The following is an 18,183-nucleotide window of genomic DNA, read 5'->3' as shown; positions in this document are numbered from 1 at the left end:
TTCTCAGTGTGATTGGAATTTGAATCTAAAACAACAGGAACTGTGCTTTCCTGAGGGGAAAAGTAATGAAGAGTAAGGGTGATTGAAGATATTTCTCTCTAAAGGTGGACCCCACTCCATACTACGACGCCTGTGTGACGGACTCCTGTGCCTGTGACACTGGAGGAGACTGCGAGTGCTTCTGTACAGCTGTGGCTGCCTACGCTGAGGCCTGTAATGAGGCTGGGGTTTGTGTGGCCTGGAGGAGTCCAGAGATCTGCCGTGAGTCACAGACTGAAGCACAATTCTGCTTTAACTCACTGTCTCCTAAAGAGAGAGATGGACACAATGACTGACCAACACACTGACACTCAGTCTCTGTGATGAAGACAGGAGAGAAATGACACCTACATAAAAGCTGAAAAGGGATCTGTATGTTAAATAAATGAGATTTTGTCATTCCTCTCTCCAGCTCTGTTCTGTGACTTCTACAACCCCCCTGGAGAGTGTGAGTGGCACTACAAGCCCTGTGGCTCGCCCTGCATGAAGACCTGCAGGAACCCCTCAGGGAAATGCTCCAGTCAGATCCCAGCCCTGGAAGGTAGGAATTCTAGCTCATATTCTTTGAAACTTGAAGACGCATCATGAAGGAGGTAATCACATCATAAGCTCTCAACTTCAGCTTTCAAATACTGCAAATGTGTTTTCAACAATCAGTGTTCCATCACCGGCTAATTCTTTGTACTGTAGTTAAAGACATCTCAATTTTTAGTGACTGCTAGAAGCCTTAAAATTCATAGCAATGTGCAAGAATAATATAACAAGCTTAAACGCTGTTTATGTATCACAATTTTATTGAGTGTTCATTAGTTTTTGTGCGTATTTTCTGTCAATTTCTTTTTATTTCATTCTGTATAAATAGAAAAACTGGCCACACCGAGATTTTGTCTCATATTCTAAAATTCTACAGTTCATACGTTTTATGATAGAATTCATCGCTCTGTATGCTCAGAGTTGTGCGTACTACATGAATTACATTTAAAGAAAGAAAATAATACAACAAATACTGTATGTTTTTTATCCAGGCTGCTATCCAAAATGCCCTCCTGAGCAGCCCTATTTTGATGAGGACTCGATGAAGTGTGTGCAGAGGGAGAGCTGTGGCTGCTTCGATGGTGACGGGATTCATTATAAAAGCGGAGAAGAGGTTCCCTCCGCTGAGAACTGCCAGACATGGTACATTTTCTGTTTCATACAATACCAGAACCAGCACTATAACACTTCTCGTATGAAGAGCTGACCAAATGTATGAAGGTCGAAAACACTAAACCTTACTTTCTGTCCTTTAGTTATTGTAAATCCACGGGAGTGCAGTGCAGCTACAACGTTCACGGTACAGTATGCAAAACTGTTTCTATTATCTAAATAATACTGCAGTAGTTTCAGTTCACAACAAATGGGTGTTAACAGCATGCAAACTGACCTGCCTGTGCCTACAGCTTGTTACTGCACATACCAAGGAAACAAGTACCCATACGGCACAACAATCTACAACACCACAGATGGGCTTGGAAGCTGCATTACTGCCGTGTGTGGAGAAAATGGCACAATCCACAGGGACATGTATCACTGTACTACTCCTGCTACAACAACAACCACCCCAGAGCCAACGACAACAATCTTCAACTTCACAACACCATCGCCAAAGACTACCAGTAGGTTTTATTGGAATGTAATTCTGCCTTTCTATCTATCTCCTTCTCTCCATGCACACACACTATGTATATTTAAGCAAAAATACTGAATGTGAATTTCTAGTTCTCCAAATCTATTCCTATTAATTCAAAAACTTAATATTTGAAAAAGGAAAAACATTTGTACATGCAGTGCGCTGCTTTGAAACAGTGAACATCTTGGGCAATTGGAAATGGACTAATGAAAACACAATTCCAGCTGTAGTATCCCCATCATCTGTTTCCCAGCCTGAAACTATTCAATATTGTCTTCTATTGTAGGTGAGACCTCTCTATCATCAAGCACTCCAGGGACCACCAGCTGTGTGGAAGAAGTGTGCCAGTGGTCAGTCTGGTATGACATCAGCTCCCCAACTAAAGACAATGAAGGAGATCATGAGACATATGATAACATCCGAGCTAAAGGACATTCAGTGTGCGCTCACCCAATTGAAATTCAGTGCAGGGCCCAGGATTACCCCAGCACTCCTCTAGGAGACCTAGAGCAAACAGTACATTGCAACAGATCTTTCGGACTTAAATGCAACAACAAGGAAAATCCCACTGTGTGCTTGAATTACGCCATCAGAGTGTTTTGTTGTCGTGTTGTGCCTTGTGGAACAACAAGTGTACCGCCGATAACGTCTTCCAGTACAACACCAAAGAAAACAACAACCTCAAAGACAACACCTGAAGAAACAACATCAGCCCCGTCAACAAAATCTTCTCCTTCAACATCCTCAGCACCAAGCTCCACGGAACGTACCAGCACTGCAACAGTAACAACGCGACAACCTCCGTCATCATCCACTGTTGTTTCCACAACATCCAGAGGAACACAGCCCACTAGCACATCAACTTCACTTCCCACAACCATCTCCACCAGCTCAGCAACCACCTGCCGGCGCCCATGTAAATGGTCCCAGTGGTACGACACCACTTTCCCCACACTTGGAACCCCAGGAGGGGACTCTGAAACGTATGACAACATAAGGAAACATGGTGGAAAAATATGCGAAAAACCAAGCAAAATTGAGTGCAGAGCAGAAAAGTACCCAGATAAGGCCATAGACGATGTGGGTCAGATTGTGCAATGTGATGTTGCGAAAGGACTTATATGTAAAAATGAAGACCAGTCAGGCATGGTCCCATTGTGCTATAACTACCAGGTGAGGGTTCTGTGCTGTGATGAGTATCAATGTGAGACAACGACAGAGCCAACCACTCCTATCACAACCCCTCCCAGCACAACCACTCCTATTACTACCACACCCAGCACAACTACTCCCACAACAACCACTCCAACAACAACCACTCCCACAACAACCACTCCTATCACAACCCCTCCTATCACAACCCCTCCCAGCACAACCACTCCTATTACTACCACACCCAGCACAACTACTCCCACAACAACCACTCCCACCACAACCACTCCCATCACAACCACTCCCATCACAACCACTCCTATCACAACCCCTCCCAGCACAACAACCCCCATCACAACCACACAGAGCACAGTAACTCCCACCACAACGACTCCCATAACAACCACTCCAATCACAACCACACCCAGTAAAACCACTCCAATCACAACCCCTCCCACCACAACCACAACCATCACAACCCCTCCCACTACAACCACTCCTATCACAACCCCTCCCAGCACAACCACTCCTATTACTACCACACCCAGCACAACCACTCCCACAACAACCACTCCAACAACAACCACTCCCATCACAACCACTCCCACCACAACCACTCCAATCACAACCCCTCCCACCACAACCACTCCTATTACTACCACACCCAGCACAACTACTCCCACAACAACCACTCCAACAACAACCACTCCCATCACAACCACTCCTATCACAACCCCTCCCAGCACAACCACTCCTATTACTACCACACCCAGCACAACTACTCCCACAACAACCACTCCTATCACAACCCCTCCCAGCACAACCACTCCCATCACAACCACTCCTATCACAACCCCTCCCAGCACAACCACTCCTATTACTACCACACCCAGCACAACTACTCCCACAACAACCACTCCAACAACAACCACTCCCACAACAACCACTCCTATCACAACCACTCCTATCACAACCCCTCCCAGCACAACCACTCCTATTACTACCACACCCAGCACAACTACTCCCACAACAACCACTCCAACAACAACCACTCCCATCACAACCCCTCCCACCACAACCACTCCAATCACAACCCCTCCCACCACAACCACTCCTATTACTACCACACCCAGCACAACTACTCCCACAACAACCACTCCAACAACAACCACTCCAACAACAACCACTCCCATCACAACCACTCCTATCACAACCCCTCCCAGCACAACCACTCCTATTACTACCACACCCAGCACAACTACTCCCACAACAACCACTCCAACAACAACCACTCCCACAACAACCACTCCCACCACAACCACTCCTATCACAACCCCTCAGAGCACAACCACTCCCATCACAACCACTCCCACCACAACCACTCCCATCACAACCACTCCTATCACAACCCCTCCCAGCACAACAACCCCCATCACAACCACACAGAGCACAGTAACTCCCACCACAACGACTCCCATAACAACCACTCCAACAACAACCACTCCTATCACAACCACACCCAGTACAACCACTCCTATTACTACCACACCCAGCACAACCCCTCCCACAACAACCACTCCAACAACAACCACTCCCACAACAACCACTCCTATCACAACCACTCCTATCACAACCCCTCCCAGCACAACCACTCCTATTACTACCACACCCAGCACAACTACTCCCACAACAACCACTCCAACAACAACCACTCCCACAACAACCACTCCTATCACAACCCCTCCTATCACAACCCCTCCCAGCACAACCACTCCTATTACTACCACACCCAGCACAACTACTCCCACAACAACCACTCCAACAACAACTACTCCCACAACAACCACTCCAACAACAACCACTCCCACAACAACCACTCCCAGCACAACCACTCCTATCACAACCCCTCCCAGCACAACCACTCCTATTACTACCACACCCAGCACAACTACTCCCACAACAACCACTCCAACAACAACCACTCCAACAACAACCACTCCCACAACAACCACTCCTATCACAACCACTCCTATCACAACCCCTCTCACCACAACCACTCCTATTACTACCACACCCAGCACAACCACTCCCACAACAACCACTCCAACAACAACCACTCCCACAACAACCACTCCTATCACAACCACTCCTATCACAACCCCTCCTATTACTACCACACCCAGCACAACTACTCCCACAACAACCACTCCAACAACAACCACTCCCACAACAACCACTCCTATCACAACCCCTCCTATCACAACCCCTCCCAGCACAACCACTCCTATTACTACCACACCCAGCACAACCACTCCCACAACAACCACTCCAACAACAACCACTCCCACAACAACCACTCCCAGCACAACCACTCCTATCACAACCCCTCCCAGCACAACCACTCCTATTACTACCACACCCAGCACAACTACTCCCACAACAACCACTCCCACAACAACCACTCCAACAACAACCACTCCAACAACAACCACTCCCAGCACAACCACTCCTATCATAACCCACCCCATTACTTCTTCACCAACGGCTTCCACAATAGTGTACACTACTACTTCACACTGCACTGTGTGTGAATGGTCAAAATGGATTGATGTCAGTTATCCTACTTTTGGTCCAGATAATGGAGATAAAGAAACCTACACAAAGATTAGGGATTCTGGTATTCATATTTGCAACTCTCCAGAGGCAATTGAGTGCAGAGCAGTAGACTATCCAAATGTCCCCCTCTCAGACCTGGGGCAGCATGTGGAATGCAACCCATCAGTAGGACTGATTTGCAAAAACAAAGATCAGGGTATACCACCAATGTGCTTCAATTATGAAATCAAAGTTAAATGTTGCAAAAATATATGTACCACAACTACTGGCAAATCAACTTCATCTACAACAACTACAACTGCTACCCATACATCATCTAAGAGCACTACACCTCAGACAACAACACAAGGACCCACTACAACTAAATTAACTAAATCTCCTGAAACCACTACAGCTGTTCCCACCACCACTACTTCAACAGCAACTGTGTCTACGGAGACAACTACAACAGAAAAACCAACAACTACAAAATCAACACAACCAACCGAGACTACCACCACTGTTAAACCAACCACTACTTCAGCAACAACTGTGACCACAGAACCCACAACACCTACAACAGAAACCTCAACAGCTCCCTCTACATCCACCCATGTAGTCTCAACAACATCACAAGTAGTCACAACCCCTACTCCTGTCACCACAACAGAGACCACCTCTGTGCCCTCTTCTACAAGAGTAACCACAACTTCATCCCCTGAGACAACAACGTTGTCATCAACAGAAAGCACCACTACTTCAACAACAACTGTATCTACGGAGACAACCACAACAGAAAAACCAACAACTAGAAAATCAACACAACCAACCAAGACTACCACCACTGTTAAACCAACCACTTCTTCAGCAACAACTGTGACCACAGAACCCACAACACCTACAACAGAAACCTCAACAGCTCCCTCTACATCCACCCATATAGTCTCAACAACATCACAAGTAGTCACAACCCCTACTCCTGTCACCACAACAGAGACCACCTCTGTGTCCTCTTCTACAAGAGTAACCACAACTTCATCCCCTGAGACAACAACGTTGTCATCAACAGAGAGCACCACTACTTCAACAACAACTGTGTCTACGGAGACAACTACAACAGAAAAACCAACAACTACAAAATCAACACAACCAACCGAGACTACCACCACTGTTAAACCAACCACTTCTTCTGCAACAACTGTGACCACAGAAAGCACCACATCTACAACAGAAACCTCAACATCACCCTCTACATCCACCCTTGAACCCTCAACAACATCACAAGTAGTCACAACCCCTACTCCTGTCACCACAACAGAGACCACCTCTGTGCCCTCTTCTACAAGAGTAACCACAACTTCATCCCCTGAGACAACAACGTCCTCATCAACAGAGAGCACCACTACTTCAACAACAACTGTGTCTATGGAGACAACTACAAGAGAAAAACCAACAACTACAAAATCAACACAACCAATCGAGACTACCACCACTGTTAAACCAACCACTTCTTCTGCAACAACTGTGACCACAGAAACCACCACATCTACAACAGAAACCTCAAAACCGCCCTCTACATCCACCCTTGAACCGTCAACAACATCACAAGTAGTCACAACCCCTACTCCTGTCACCACAACAGAGACCACCTCTGTGCCCTCTTCTACAAGAGTAACCACAACTTCATCCCCTGAGACAACAACGTTGTCATCAACAGAAAGCACCACTACTTCAACAACAACTGTATCTACGGAGACAACCACAACAGAAAAACCAACAACTAGAAAATCAACACAACCAACCAAGACTACCACCACTGTTAAACCAACCACTTCTTCAGCAACAACTGTGACCACAGAACCCACAACACCTACAACAGAAACCTCAACAGCTCCCTCTACATCCACCCATATAGTCTCAACAACATCACAAGTAGTCACAACCCCTACTCCTGTCACCACAACAGAGACCACCTCTGTGTCCTCTTCTACAAGAGTAACCACAACTTCATCCCCTGAGACAACAACGTTGTCATCAACAGAGAGCACCACTACTTCAACAACAACTGTGTCTACGGAGACAACTACAACAGAAAAACCAACAACTACAAAATCAACACAACCAACCGAGACTACCACCACTGTTAAACCAACCACTTCTTCTGCAACAACTGTGACCACAGAAAGCACCACATCTACAACAGAAACCTCAACATCACCCTCTACATCCACCCTTGAACCCTCAACAACATCACAAGTAGTCACAACCCCTACTCCTGTCACCACAACAGAGACCACCTCTGTGCCCTCTTCTACAAGAGTAACCACAACTTCATCCCCTGAGACAACAACGTCCTCATCAACAGAGAGCACCACTACTTCAACAACAACTGTGTCTACGGAGACAACTACAACAGAAAAACCAACAACTACAAAATCAACACAACCAACCGAGACTACCACCACTGTTAAACCAACTACTACTTCAGCAACAACTGTGACCACAGAACCCACAACACCTACAACAGAAACCTCAACAGCTCCCTCTACATCCACCCATATAGTCTCAACAACATCACAAGTAGTCACAACCCCTACTCCTGTCACCACAACAGAGACCACCTCTGTGCCCTCTTCTACAATAGTAACCACAACTTCATCCCCTGAGACAACAACGTCCTCATCAACAGAGAGCACCACTACTTCAACAACAACTGTGTCTACGGTGACAACTACAACAGAAAAACCAACAACTGTAAAATCAACACAACCAACCGAGACTACCACCACTGCTAAACCAACTACTACTTCAGCAACAACTGTGACCACAGAAACCACCACATCTACAACAGAAACCTCAACAGCACCCGCTACATCCACCCCTGTGACTTCAACTCCACCCATTACAACAACATTCTCTGTTATAACTGGAGCAACTGGAAAGCAAACAACAGCGCATCAGGTTAACACAATGACTTCTTCAACTTCTACAACTTCATTCATAACAGAAAGTACCACTGGAAAAGTGGCAACCACAGAAAAATTCACAAGCCCTAGATCAACAGAGCCTCCTAAAACACCAACCACTTCACTAACAACACCCACTGTGACTACTGAAAATGCCACTACTGCGAAACAGACCACTTCTACAACAGTAAAACAGAGTTCATCTTCACCAACGGCTTCAACAACAGTGTCCACTACTACTCCACACTGCACTGTGTGTGAATGGTCAAAATGGATTGATGTCAGTTATCCTACTTTTGGTCCAGATAATGGAGATAAAGAAACCTACACAAAGATTAGGGATTCTGGTATTCATATTTGCAACTCTCCAGAGGCAATTGAGTGCAGAGCAGTAGACTATCCAAATGTCCCCCTCTCAGACCTGGGGCAGCATGTGGAATGCAACCCATCAGTAGGACTGATTTGCAAAAACAAAGATCAGGGTATACCACCAATGTGCTTCAATTATGAAATCAAAGTTAAATGTTGCAAAAATATATGTACCACAACTACTGGCAAATCAACTTCATCTACAACAACTACAACTGCTACCCATACATCATCTAAGAGCACTACACCTCAGACAACAACACAAGGACCCACTACAACTAAATTAACTAAATCTCCTGAAACCACTACAGCTGTTCCCACCACCACTACTTCAGCAACAACTGTGACCACAGAAACCACCACTTCTACAACAGAAACCTCAACAGCTCCCTCTACATCCACCCATATAGTCTCAACAACATCACAAGTAGTCACAACCCCTACTCCTGTCACCACAACAGAGACCACCTCTGTGCCCTCTTCTACAAGAGTAACCACAACTTCATCCCCTGAGACAACAACGTCCTCATCAACAGAGAGCACCACTACTTCAACAACAACTGTGTCTACTGAGACAACTACAACAGAAAAACCAACAACTACAAAATCAACACAACCAACCGAGACTACCACCACTGCTAAACCAACTACTGCTTCAGCAACAACTGTGTCTACGGAGACAACTACAACAGAAAAACCGACAACTACAAAATCAACACAACCAACCGAGACTACCACCACTGTTAAACCAACAACTACTTCAGCAACAACTGTGACCACAGAAACCACCACATCTACAACAGAAACCTCAACATCACCCTCTACATCCACCCTTGAACCCTCAACAACATCACAAGTAGTCACAACCCCTACTCCTGTCACCACAACAGAGACCACCTCTGTGCCCTCTTCTACAAGAGTAACCACAACTTCATCGCCTGAGACAACAACGTCCTCATCAACAGAGAGCACCACTACTTCAACAACAACTGTGTCTATGGAGACAACTACAACAGAAAAACCAACAACTACAAAATCAACACAACCAATCGAGACTACCACCACTGTTAAACCAACCACTTCTTCTGCAACAACTGTGACCACAGAAACCACCACATCTACAACAGAAACCTCAAAACTGCCCTCTACATCCACCCTTGAACCCTCAACAACATCACAAGTAGTCACAACCCCTACTCCTGTCACCACAACAGAGACCACCTCTGTGCCCTCTTCTACAAGAGTAACCACAACTTCATCGCCTGAGACAACAACGTCCTCATCAACAGAGAGCACGACTACTTCAACAACAACTGTGTCTACGGGGAAAACTACAACAGAAAAACCAACAACTACAAAATTAACACAACCAACCGAGACTACCACCACTGTTAAACCAACCACTTCTTCAGCAACAACTGTGACCACAGAAACCACCACATCTACAACAGAAACCTCAACATCACCCTCTACATCCACCCTTGAACCCTCAACAACATCACAAGTAGTCACAACCCCTACTCCTGTTACCACAACAGAGACCACCTCTGTGCCCTCTTCTACAAGAGTAACCACAACTTCATCCCCTGAGACAACAACGTCCTCATCAACAGAGAACACCACTACTTCAACAACAACTGTGTCTACAGAGACAACCACAACAGGAAAACCGACAACTACAAAATCAACACAACCAACCAAGACTACCACCGCTGTAAAACCAACCACTTCTTCAGCAACAACTGTGACCACAGAAACCACCACATCTACAACAGAAACCTCAAAACCACCCTCTACATCCACCCTTGAACCCTCAACAACATCACAAGTAGTCACAACCCCTACTCCTGTTACCACAACAGAGACCACCTCTGTGCCCTCTTCTACAAGGGTAACCACAACTTCATCCCCTGAGACAACAACGTCCTCATCAACAGAGAGCACCACTACTTCAACAACAACTGTGTCTACGGTGACAACTACAACAGAAAAACCAACAACTGCAAAATCAACACAACCAACCGAGACTACCACCACTGCTAAACCAACTACTACTTCAGCAACAACTGTGACCACAGAAGCCACCACATCTACAACAGAAACCTCAACAGCTCCCTCTACATCCACCCATATAGTCTCAACAACATCACAAGTAGTCACAACCCCTACTCCTGTCACCACAACAGAGACCACCTCTGTGCCCTCTTCTACAAGAGTAACCACAACTTCATCCCCTGAGACAACAACGTCCTCATCAACAGAGAGCACCACTACTTCAACAACAACTGTGTCTACTGAGACAACTACAACAGAAAAACCAACAACTACAAAATCAACACAACCAACCGAGACTACCACCACTGCTAAACCAACTACTACTTCAGCAACAACTGTGTCTACGGAGACAACTACAACAGAAAAACCAACAACTACAAAATCAACACAACCAACCGGGACTACCACCACTGTTAAACCAACCACTACTTCAGCAACAACTGTGACCACAGAAACCACCACATCTACAACAGAAACCTCAACATCACCCTCTACATCCACCCTTGAACCCTCAACAACATCACAAGTAGTCACAACCCCCATTCCTGTCACCACAACAGAGACCACCTCTGTGCCCTCTTCTACAAGAGTAACCATAACTTCATCCCCTGAGACAACAACATCCTCATCAACAGAGAGCACCAGTACTTTAACAACAACTGTGTCTACGGAGACAACCACAACAGCAAAACTGACAACTACAAAATCAACACAACCAACCGAGACTACCACCACTGTTAAACCAACCACTTCTTCAGCAACAACTGTGACCACAGAAACCACCACATCTACAACAGAAACCTCAACAGCTCCCTCTACATCCACCTATGTAGTCTCAACAACAACACAAGTAGTCACAACCCCTACTCCTGTCACCACAACAGAGACCACCTCTGTGCCCTCTTCTACAAGAGTAACCACAACTTCATCCCCTGAGACAACAACATCCTCATCAACAGAGAGCACCACTACTTCAACAACAACTGTGTCTACGGAGACAACTACAACAGAAAAACCGACAACTACAAAATCAACACAACCAACCGAGACTACCACCACTGCTAAACCAACTACTACTTCAGCAACAACTGTGTCTACGGAGACAACTACAACAGAAAAACCAATGACTACAAAATCAACACAACCAACCAAGACTACCACCACTGTTAAACCAACCACTACTTCAACAACACATTCAAAAACAACTGAATGTGGCTGCCATTACAACGGGAAGCTGTTTCCACGTGGTATGTAAGATACTGTATATATATTTAGAACTATATGCTTTTTATGTGTCATTACATGTGAGGAAATTAAGGAGTCAAATCAGAACACCTTTCTATACACAAATAATCATGACATTGTGAAAGACACCTCCCAGCCATGTTGAAGCAGATTTATCGGGAACCTTCACAAAACAGCTTGATAGACACTTTGATGAATAGGTTACCACCAACCAAACAGACATAAATTATAACAGACATATAATTATGAATCTCTGCTTAAATCATCTAAATATCTGTCCATGTCTCATTCTTTATCCAGAAGGAGTCCTCTCAGACATTCTAAAATACTTTAAATCTATTAGTGTGGGACAGATTTAAGACCAGAAATGAGTCTGAACAAACCAAAAATGCTAATCTGAACATATTAAGGTCAATAACAATACAAAATGCAAAAATAGTTTTCCTACTAGTGCTTAACCCATTATTTCACCTTATGTTTTAACGTTCAGGTTCACTGCTGTATAACACTACTGATGGCGATGACTGGTGCTTCACTGCTTTCTGCAACGAGACGTGTGAAATAGAGAAACACTCCAAGCACTGTCACACCACTGCTTCTCCTCCAACCACAAGCGCCCAGACCTCCACTGCAGTTGGCCCAACAACACCAGGGAAGACAACTACAGCCAAATCAACTCCCACAAAGACAGAGTCCTCCACTGCTGAGACATCAGCCACAGCTCCAACCACCAGCCTCCCAACTCCTCCATTAAACTGTGACCAGCTTACACCTCCTAGAAAGGTATATTTCACTTCCTGGCTGTTACATAGTTAAAAGGACGAAAGATCAATTTTATAAATATTGTATTTATAACATATTGTTTATTAATATATACATATTTATATATTGTTTAATACCACCTCTTTTAATAACAATAATAATAATAACAACAACATCACTTTATTAACCCTTTACAATTTCTTGCATTAGGAATTATCTTGTCACATACCCCAGCTTGCTCTCCATGAGACACACAGACAGGGAGAGATCCTGGGGTCAGAGCGCAGGGTCAGCCATTGTACAGCACCCCTGGAGCAGTTGGGGTGAAGGGCCTTGCTCAGGGGCCCAACAGAGTAGGATTCCTCTGCCAGCTGCAGGATTTGAACCGGCAACCTTCCAGCCACAGGCGTAGAGCCACCACTCTGCCCCAATAGCACTACTTTTACACCAGTTTGTACAAGTAGAAGAGTCTTATTTCCAGCCTAGGCAGTAAAGAGACTACTGTGTACCTTTCCTTTATGTATGCTTTGATTTGGACTTTTCTTCAAGTGTTGGGCTGATCAACCCCAATGAGGGCGGAATTGATTTTATTTAGAAGCCACCCACTGCTTTTTAAAATGCTAAGAGCTAATTAATAATAATTTCATGACCATAATTTGTAAATATGTTTGTGTGTTTGATGGTGCTGAAATCAAATCCTGATCAAAGCTGGAATCCTTTACTTTATTCTAAGCCCGTATTGTCATTTGAAGCTCTTATCACAAATAAATTTTTCTACACCTGTGTAACAGTCAGTTAAGACTCTTTAACTTTCTGACTGTAAAGACGTGGCCTAGGCTGCGTCAGTAATCAGGCTGAGGAATCCACGTGCAAGAGCTGAACAAGTGGAAGATGAAGCAGGCAGGGCAGGAGCAGCTAGAATAGAGGGAGTTCATGTTGCAGGGGCAGAGGTAAGCGCAGGGGTGGCAGCTGAGCAGCTAGCAGACAGGGCTGGTCCTGCAAGAGCAGCGTGCTGATTAGGGGATAAACAAGCTCATAGGAAACCTGCATACAGAGTTTGGTACCAGATAACCAGAAGACAAGCTCAAGCTGAAGGGAAGATCTGAAGACAAAGTTGAAAATTGAGGCAAAAAGTCAGGAATACTGAACAGGCTGAACAGGCAACCTGAGCTGCTGAGAGCTGGGAAACAGACTCAGTGTCAGAGTGCCAAAAGAAACCCTGAAAAGGTTTTAATAAACCAGATTGAGTTATTAACCAAGGACTGGTGATGAGAAGCAGCACCTGGCTTGAGTTTGGCTGGCAATGGGCTGTTCAGAGTGATTTGCTGCCATGGTAGGTGATGCCTGCAAGCCCTGGCTCACCACAGTATGACACAGACAGAATGTTTTGCTTGACCTTATCGTGTCTAGACTATTGTAACTATTGTACCTGTGGTATATTCTAAGTTACTAAACAAGCTGCGGTATGCCCAGATTTCTGTGGCTCTAGCTCTACTTATCAGTCCTCCGCATCAACATGTGTCTCTCATCACTCTTCAGCTGCACTGGCTCCCAGTGACATTCTGGACAATAAATCCAACACTTAATCCAAGATCATCTAATTCAGGCTTTTATTGTTTATTATTATTATTATTATTATTATTATTATTATTATTATTATTATTATTATTATTATTACAGCATGGCGAATCATGGCAAATTGATGCATGTACCACAGCAATATGCCAAGGAAGTTCCAATATAACCCTGGAGTCAGTGTACTGTGAGGCTGTTACACCACTTGAATGTGAGAATGGCCGCCCCCCAGTCAAGGTCTTTGATGAATCTGGATGCTGCTTCCACTATGAATGTGAATGTAAGTCCAAAGAGAAAAAAAATAACTTACTCTACAGAGAAATGTCAAAAAGTAGTCTCTAGCACAATCAGTGTGTTAGACGTTGAGGAGAGTTTAAGAGTTTCTTGTAGTAGTTAGGAAAAGTCTAAACACTGTTGAGGACTAAAAATATTGTTTTGTATCACTGTTTATCATTGAACCTATTAAAAGCAATGCTTTTATAAATGTTCTTTTACACAACTTAGCAATTGTATATTTCTCAAAATGAGCAAATGTAACTACCATTGGTTCTGATTACCAATTAAGTCTCATACATAATTATTAAATGCAGTATAATATAGTAAGAAATGAACAATAAGTATCAAGTTCTACATTTTAGAAAGTAATTGTTATATAGATTACTATAATATAATAAATGATAAACATTAAATAAAAGAAGATTAAATATAATAATCATTTATAAGTAATAAGTTAGCTGTATTCCATGTCAATAATGGGACATCATTCTGGAACTGATTATGTTGTCACACTGAAATAACTATCAATGAAACATGCATACTGATAAGTGTACGAAGAAGAGCCATATCATCCATGAAGTGCTGGTGAATTTGAATCACTGGGAACAGTTGTTTCACTAGGCCTCTTGTGTGCCTCCCCAGGTGTCTGCTATGGGTGGGGAGACCCTCATTATGTCACCTTTGATGGACAATACTATGGCTTCCAAGGAAACTGCACCTATGTGTTGGTGAAGGAGATCATCCCCAAATATGACAACTTCACCGTTATCATTGACAATTATTTGTGTAATGCCAGAGATGGCCTTTCTTGCCCCAGGGCTCTGACTGTGTATTACAAGTCCTATGAAGTGATCTTGAGGCAGGAGATAACTCAAGGAATAGCAACAAACCTGGTAATGTTTACTCATACGTGATGATTTCTTACATGAGCAGTACTTACATGGCATCTACTGTACATATCTTACATCCCTGGTTCCCATCATAAATACAGACATGAAGAGAGCAGACCATCACAAATGTGAATGTATATAACTTGGCAGATCTCCTGGGTTAACCAGATGATCTTTACTTGAATGCCTTGTGAGGTCCATAAAGCTACTGAGGATCATCTGTCATTTTCTTTACCGGATTCAGTTAATTAACTAATTTAATATAACTAGCCCAGTTAATTGAGCCTGACCAGAAGTCGGAAGAAACACATGTAACTTGCAAGTTGCAGACTAGGAAACTTTCATAGTTTAAACAACAATTGAATTTGTATATACTGTACAGTATCTGTATATGTCAACACTCATTATAAAAAATAAAAAATATGACTAATTTTATAAAACGGGTCAATGAAAATATACATCTGAACTGTATATGAAAACAATTATAATCCTTATTTGTCAGGGAATTCTTGACACAGTCACTATTCTTATTGATTTTTTTTTTCTGAAAGTACACATTATTGATTCACATTCTATTTGTAATAGTAATACTGCCATATTGTTGTCATTATGAGATAATTAATTGCATCTAAAAATTCCTCAGATCTACATCAACCAAAAGAAAATCATCCCGGCTTATACTAATGAGCATCTTACAATTACAAGCAGTGGAATTGACATGGTTCTGGAAATCCCAGAGATCAACGCTCTAGTCTCATTCAAAGGCCTCATGTTCAGCATCTTCTTGCCCTACTCCCTCTTCCATCACAACACGGAAGGACAGTGTGGTAAGAGGAGACTGTTCATTGTCTTCACGCTTATTCTAATCAGAGCTGTTGAGCAACTGTGATCATTGAGAGACGAGGGAGAAAACAAATGAGGAGCATTCTCTTAAGCTACATACAAACTCCTCCTTGCATAGCTGTTTTAACACTCCAGCCTAAATGTTTGAACTCATTGCTGTGAATTTAGCTGCTTTTAGTAATCTATCTTTCTCAAAGAGTATTGTGATGAAACTACGTAATATAGCAGATTCTCTATTTTGAAGGTACCTGTGACAACACAAGGAAAAATGACTGCAGGCTGCCAAATGGACAGACAGGTCCCTCATGCCCTGACATGGCCAAACACTGGCGTATTCATGACAAGAATAAACCCTACTGTGACACTACAACTACAGTGCAGCCTCCTGTGACACCACTGCCACCAGGAACAACTGTAACTTCTACTAAGCCTTGCAAACCAGCTATCTGTGATATCATCCAAAGCAAGTAAGGGCAATCACTTGAATAAAAATAGGTCCATCCTCAATGTGGAATTTTCTTCATAATTGCCGAGCACTATTAAAAAATGTAATATGCTGTAAAAATTGTTGCCTTCATTTTAATTATCAAGAATTTGAAATAACAAGGTTAGAAAGCTAATATAATTAGCTAAATAAGAAGTACATGTCTAGTATTTTGCTGTGCTGTTGTGTGACTCGACGCAGCTGATGCGACCCCTCTGCCGCAGGGTGTTTGAAGAGTGCCGCACAGTGATTCCTGCGCTGCCCTTCTACGAGGCCTGCAGGTTTGACGTCTGCCACATGCCCCACACCAAGATCGGCTGCTCCAGCTTGCAAGCGTACGCCGCCCTGTGCTCATCGGTCGGAGTCTGCGTCGACTGGAGGAGCGCGACAGGGGGAGAATGCGGTAGGGCCAAGTCAGAAAACAGCGGGGTAGCTGCCTTCTTTACTGCTCAAGGGCTACCAGTGTACAGGAGAAAACATGTGAGCTCAACTGAGTACGGGCAACAACTGACCGAATCTGTGCTGTACCAGATACCACACTCAGCTCCATAAGAAATTCATTTTTAATTTCCACTAAACACATGATTGTCTCTTCAAGTTACTGTAGAACACAGTAGGAACTCAAGGTCCCCTTTTCTGCTCCTATACAGACTATAACTGCTCAGCAACCAAGGTGTACAAGCCATGTGGACCAGCAGTGCAGCCAACCTGCAATGCAAGGTAAGTGAAATGAGTTGCCTTCAGCTGAGCACACACTAAGATTTACCTTTGTGATTCTCTTTATCATACTTTTGAATTATTATGCAATAAAACAATCCCATACACTCAATTTAACTTTCAAAGCTATTTGTATGCCACAAAAATAAAGCAATGTCGTCATTTTCTAGACAATTCTCAAGATCAGACTCCAGATCTAATAATATGTACAGTGTTACATTTTCTATCAGTCACACTAAACACAGGCTAAACACAAATGCTGTGTTCACACTTTTAAACAGGTATAATGAGAAATTCATCCAGCAGAGCAGCAGAGAGCAGACAAGTGACTTCACTGAGGGCTGCTTCTGCCCCCAGGGGACGATCCTGTTCAACTCCTTCTCAGACATCTGTGTCCCCTCCTGCGGTAAGGACTGCTGGCCCCCACACTGGGTTACAGAAGTTACAGAGTACCCACCTTCCAGGTCAATCCAGCGCTAGTACACTGTTTACAGTGAAATACATGACGTTTGGGAAGCTAGACATAATTAGCACTTTATTAGTTAT

At 43.8% G+C, this 18,183-nt stretch overlaps 1 protein-coding gene across 1 annotated transcript in view; it reads left to right on the top strand.

Annotated features, from left to right (window-relative positions):
- Positions 1-18,183, top strand: part of LOC148645778 (mucin-5B-like) — a 71,044-nt gene that overhangs the window by 48,363 nt on the left and 4,498 nt on the right. Inside the window, exons 37-39 of the mRNA XM_088611522.1 lie at positions 17,145-17,323; positions 17,571-17,640; positions 17,919-18,043. Of these exons, the coding sequence (XP_088467648.1) occupies positions 17,145-17,323; positions 17,571-17,640; positions 17,919-18,043 (374 nt within the window). The remainder of the gene's footprint in view (positions 1-17,144; positions 17,324-17,570; positions 17,641-17,918; positions 18,044-18,183) is intronic.

This window comes from Lepisosteus platostomus, chromosome 18 (genome assembly GCF_059453375.1).
Source record: "Lepisosteus platostomus isolate fLepPlt1 chromosome 18, fLepPlt1.hap1, whole genome shotgun sequence".
NCBI classification, from domain to species: domain Eukaryota; kingdom Metazoa; phylum Chordata; class Actinopteri; order Semionotiformes; family Lepisosteidae; genus Lepisosteus; species Lepisosteus platostomus.
The sequence above is the reverse complement of the archived record's forward strand: the minus strand, read 5'-3'. Positions and strand labels throughout refer to the sequence as shown.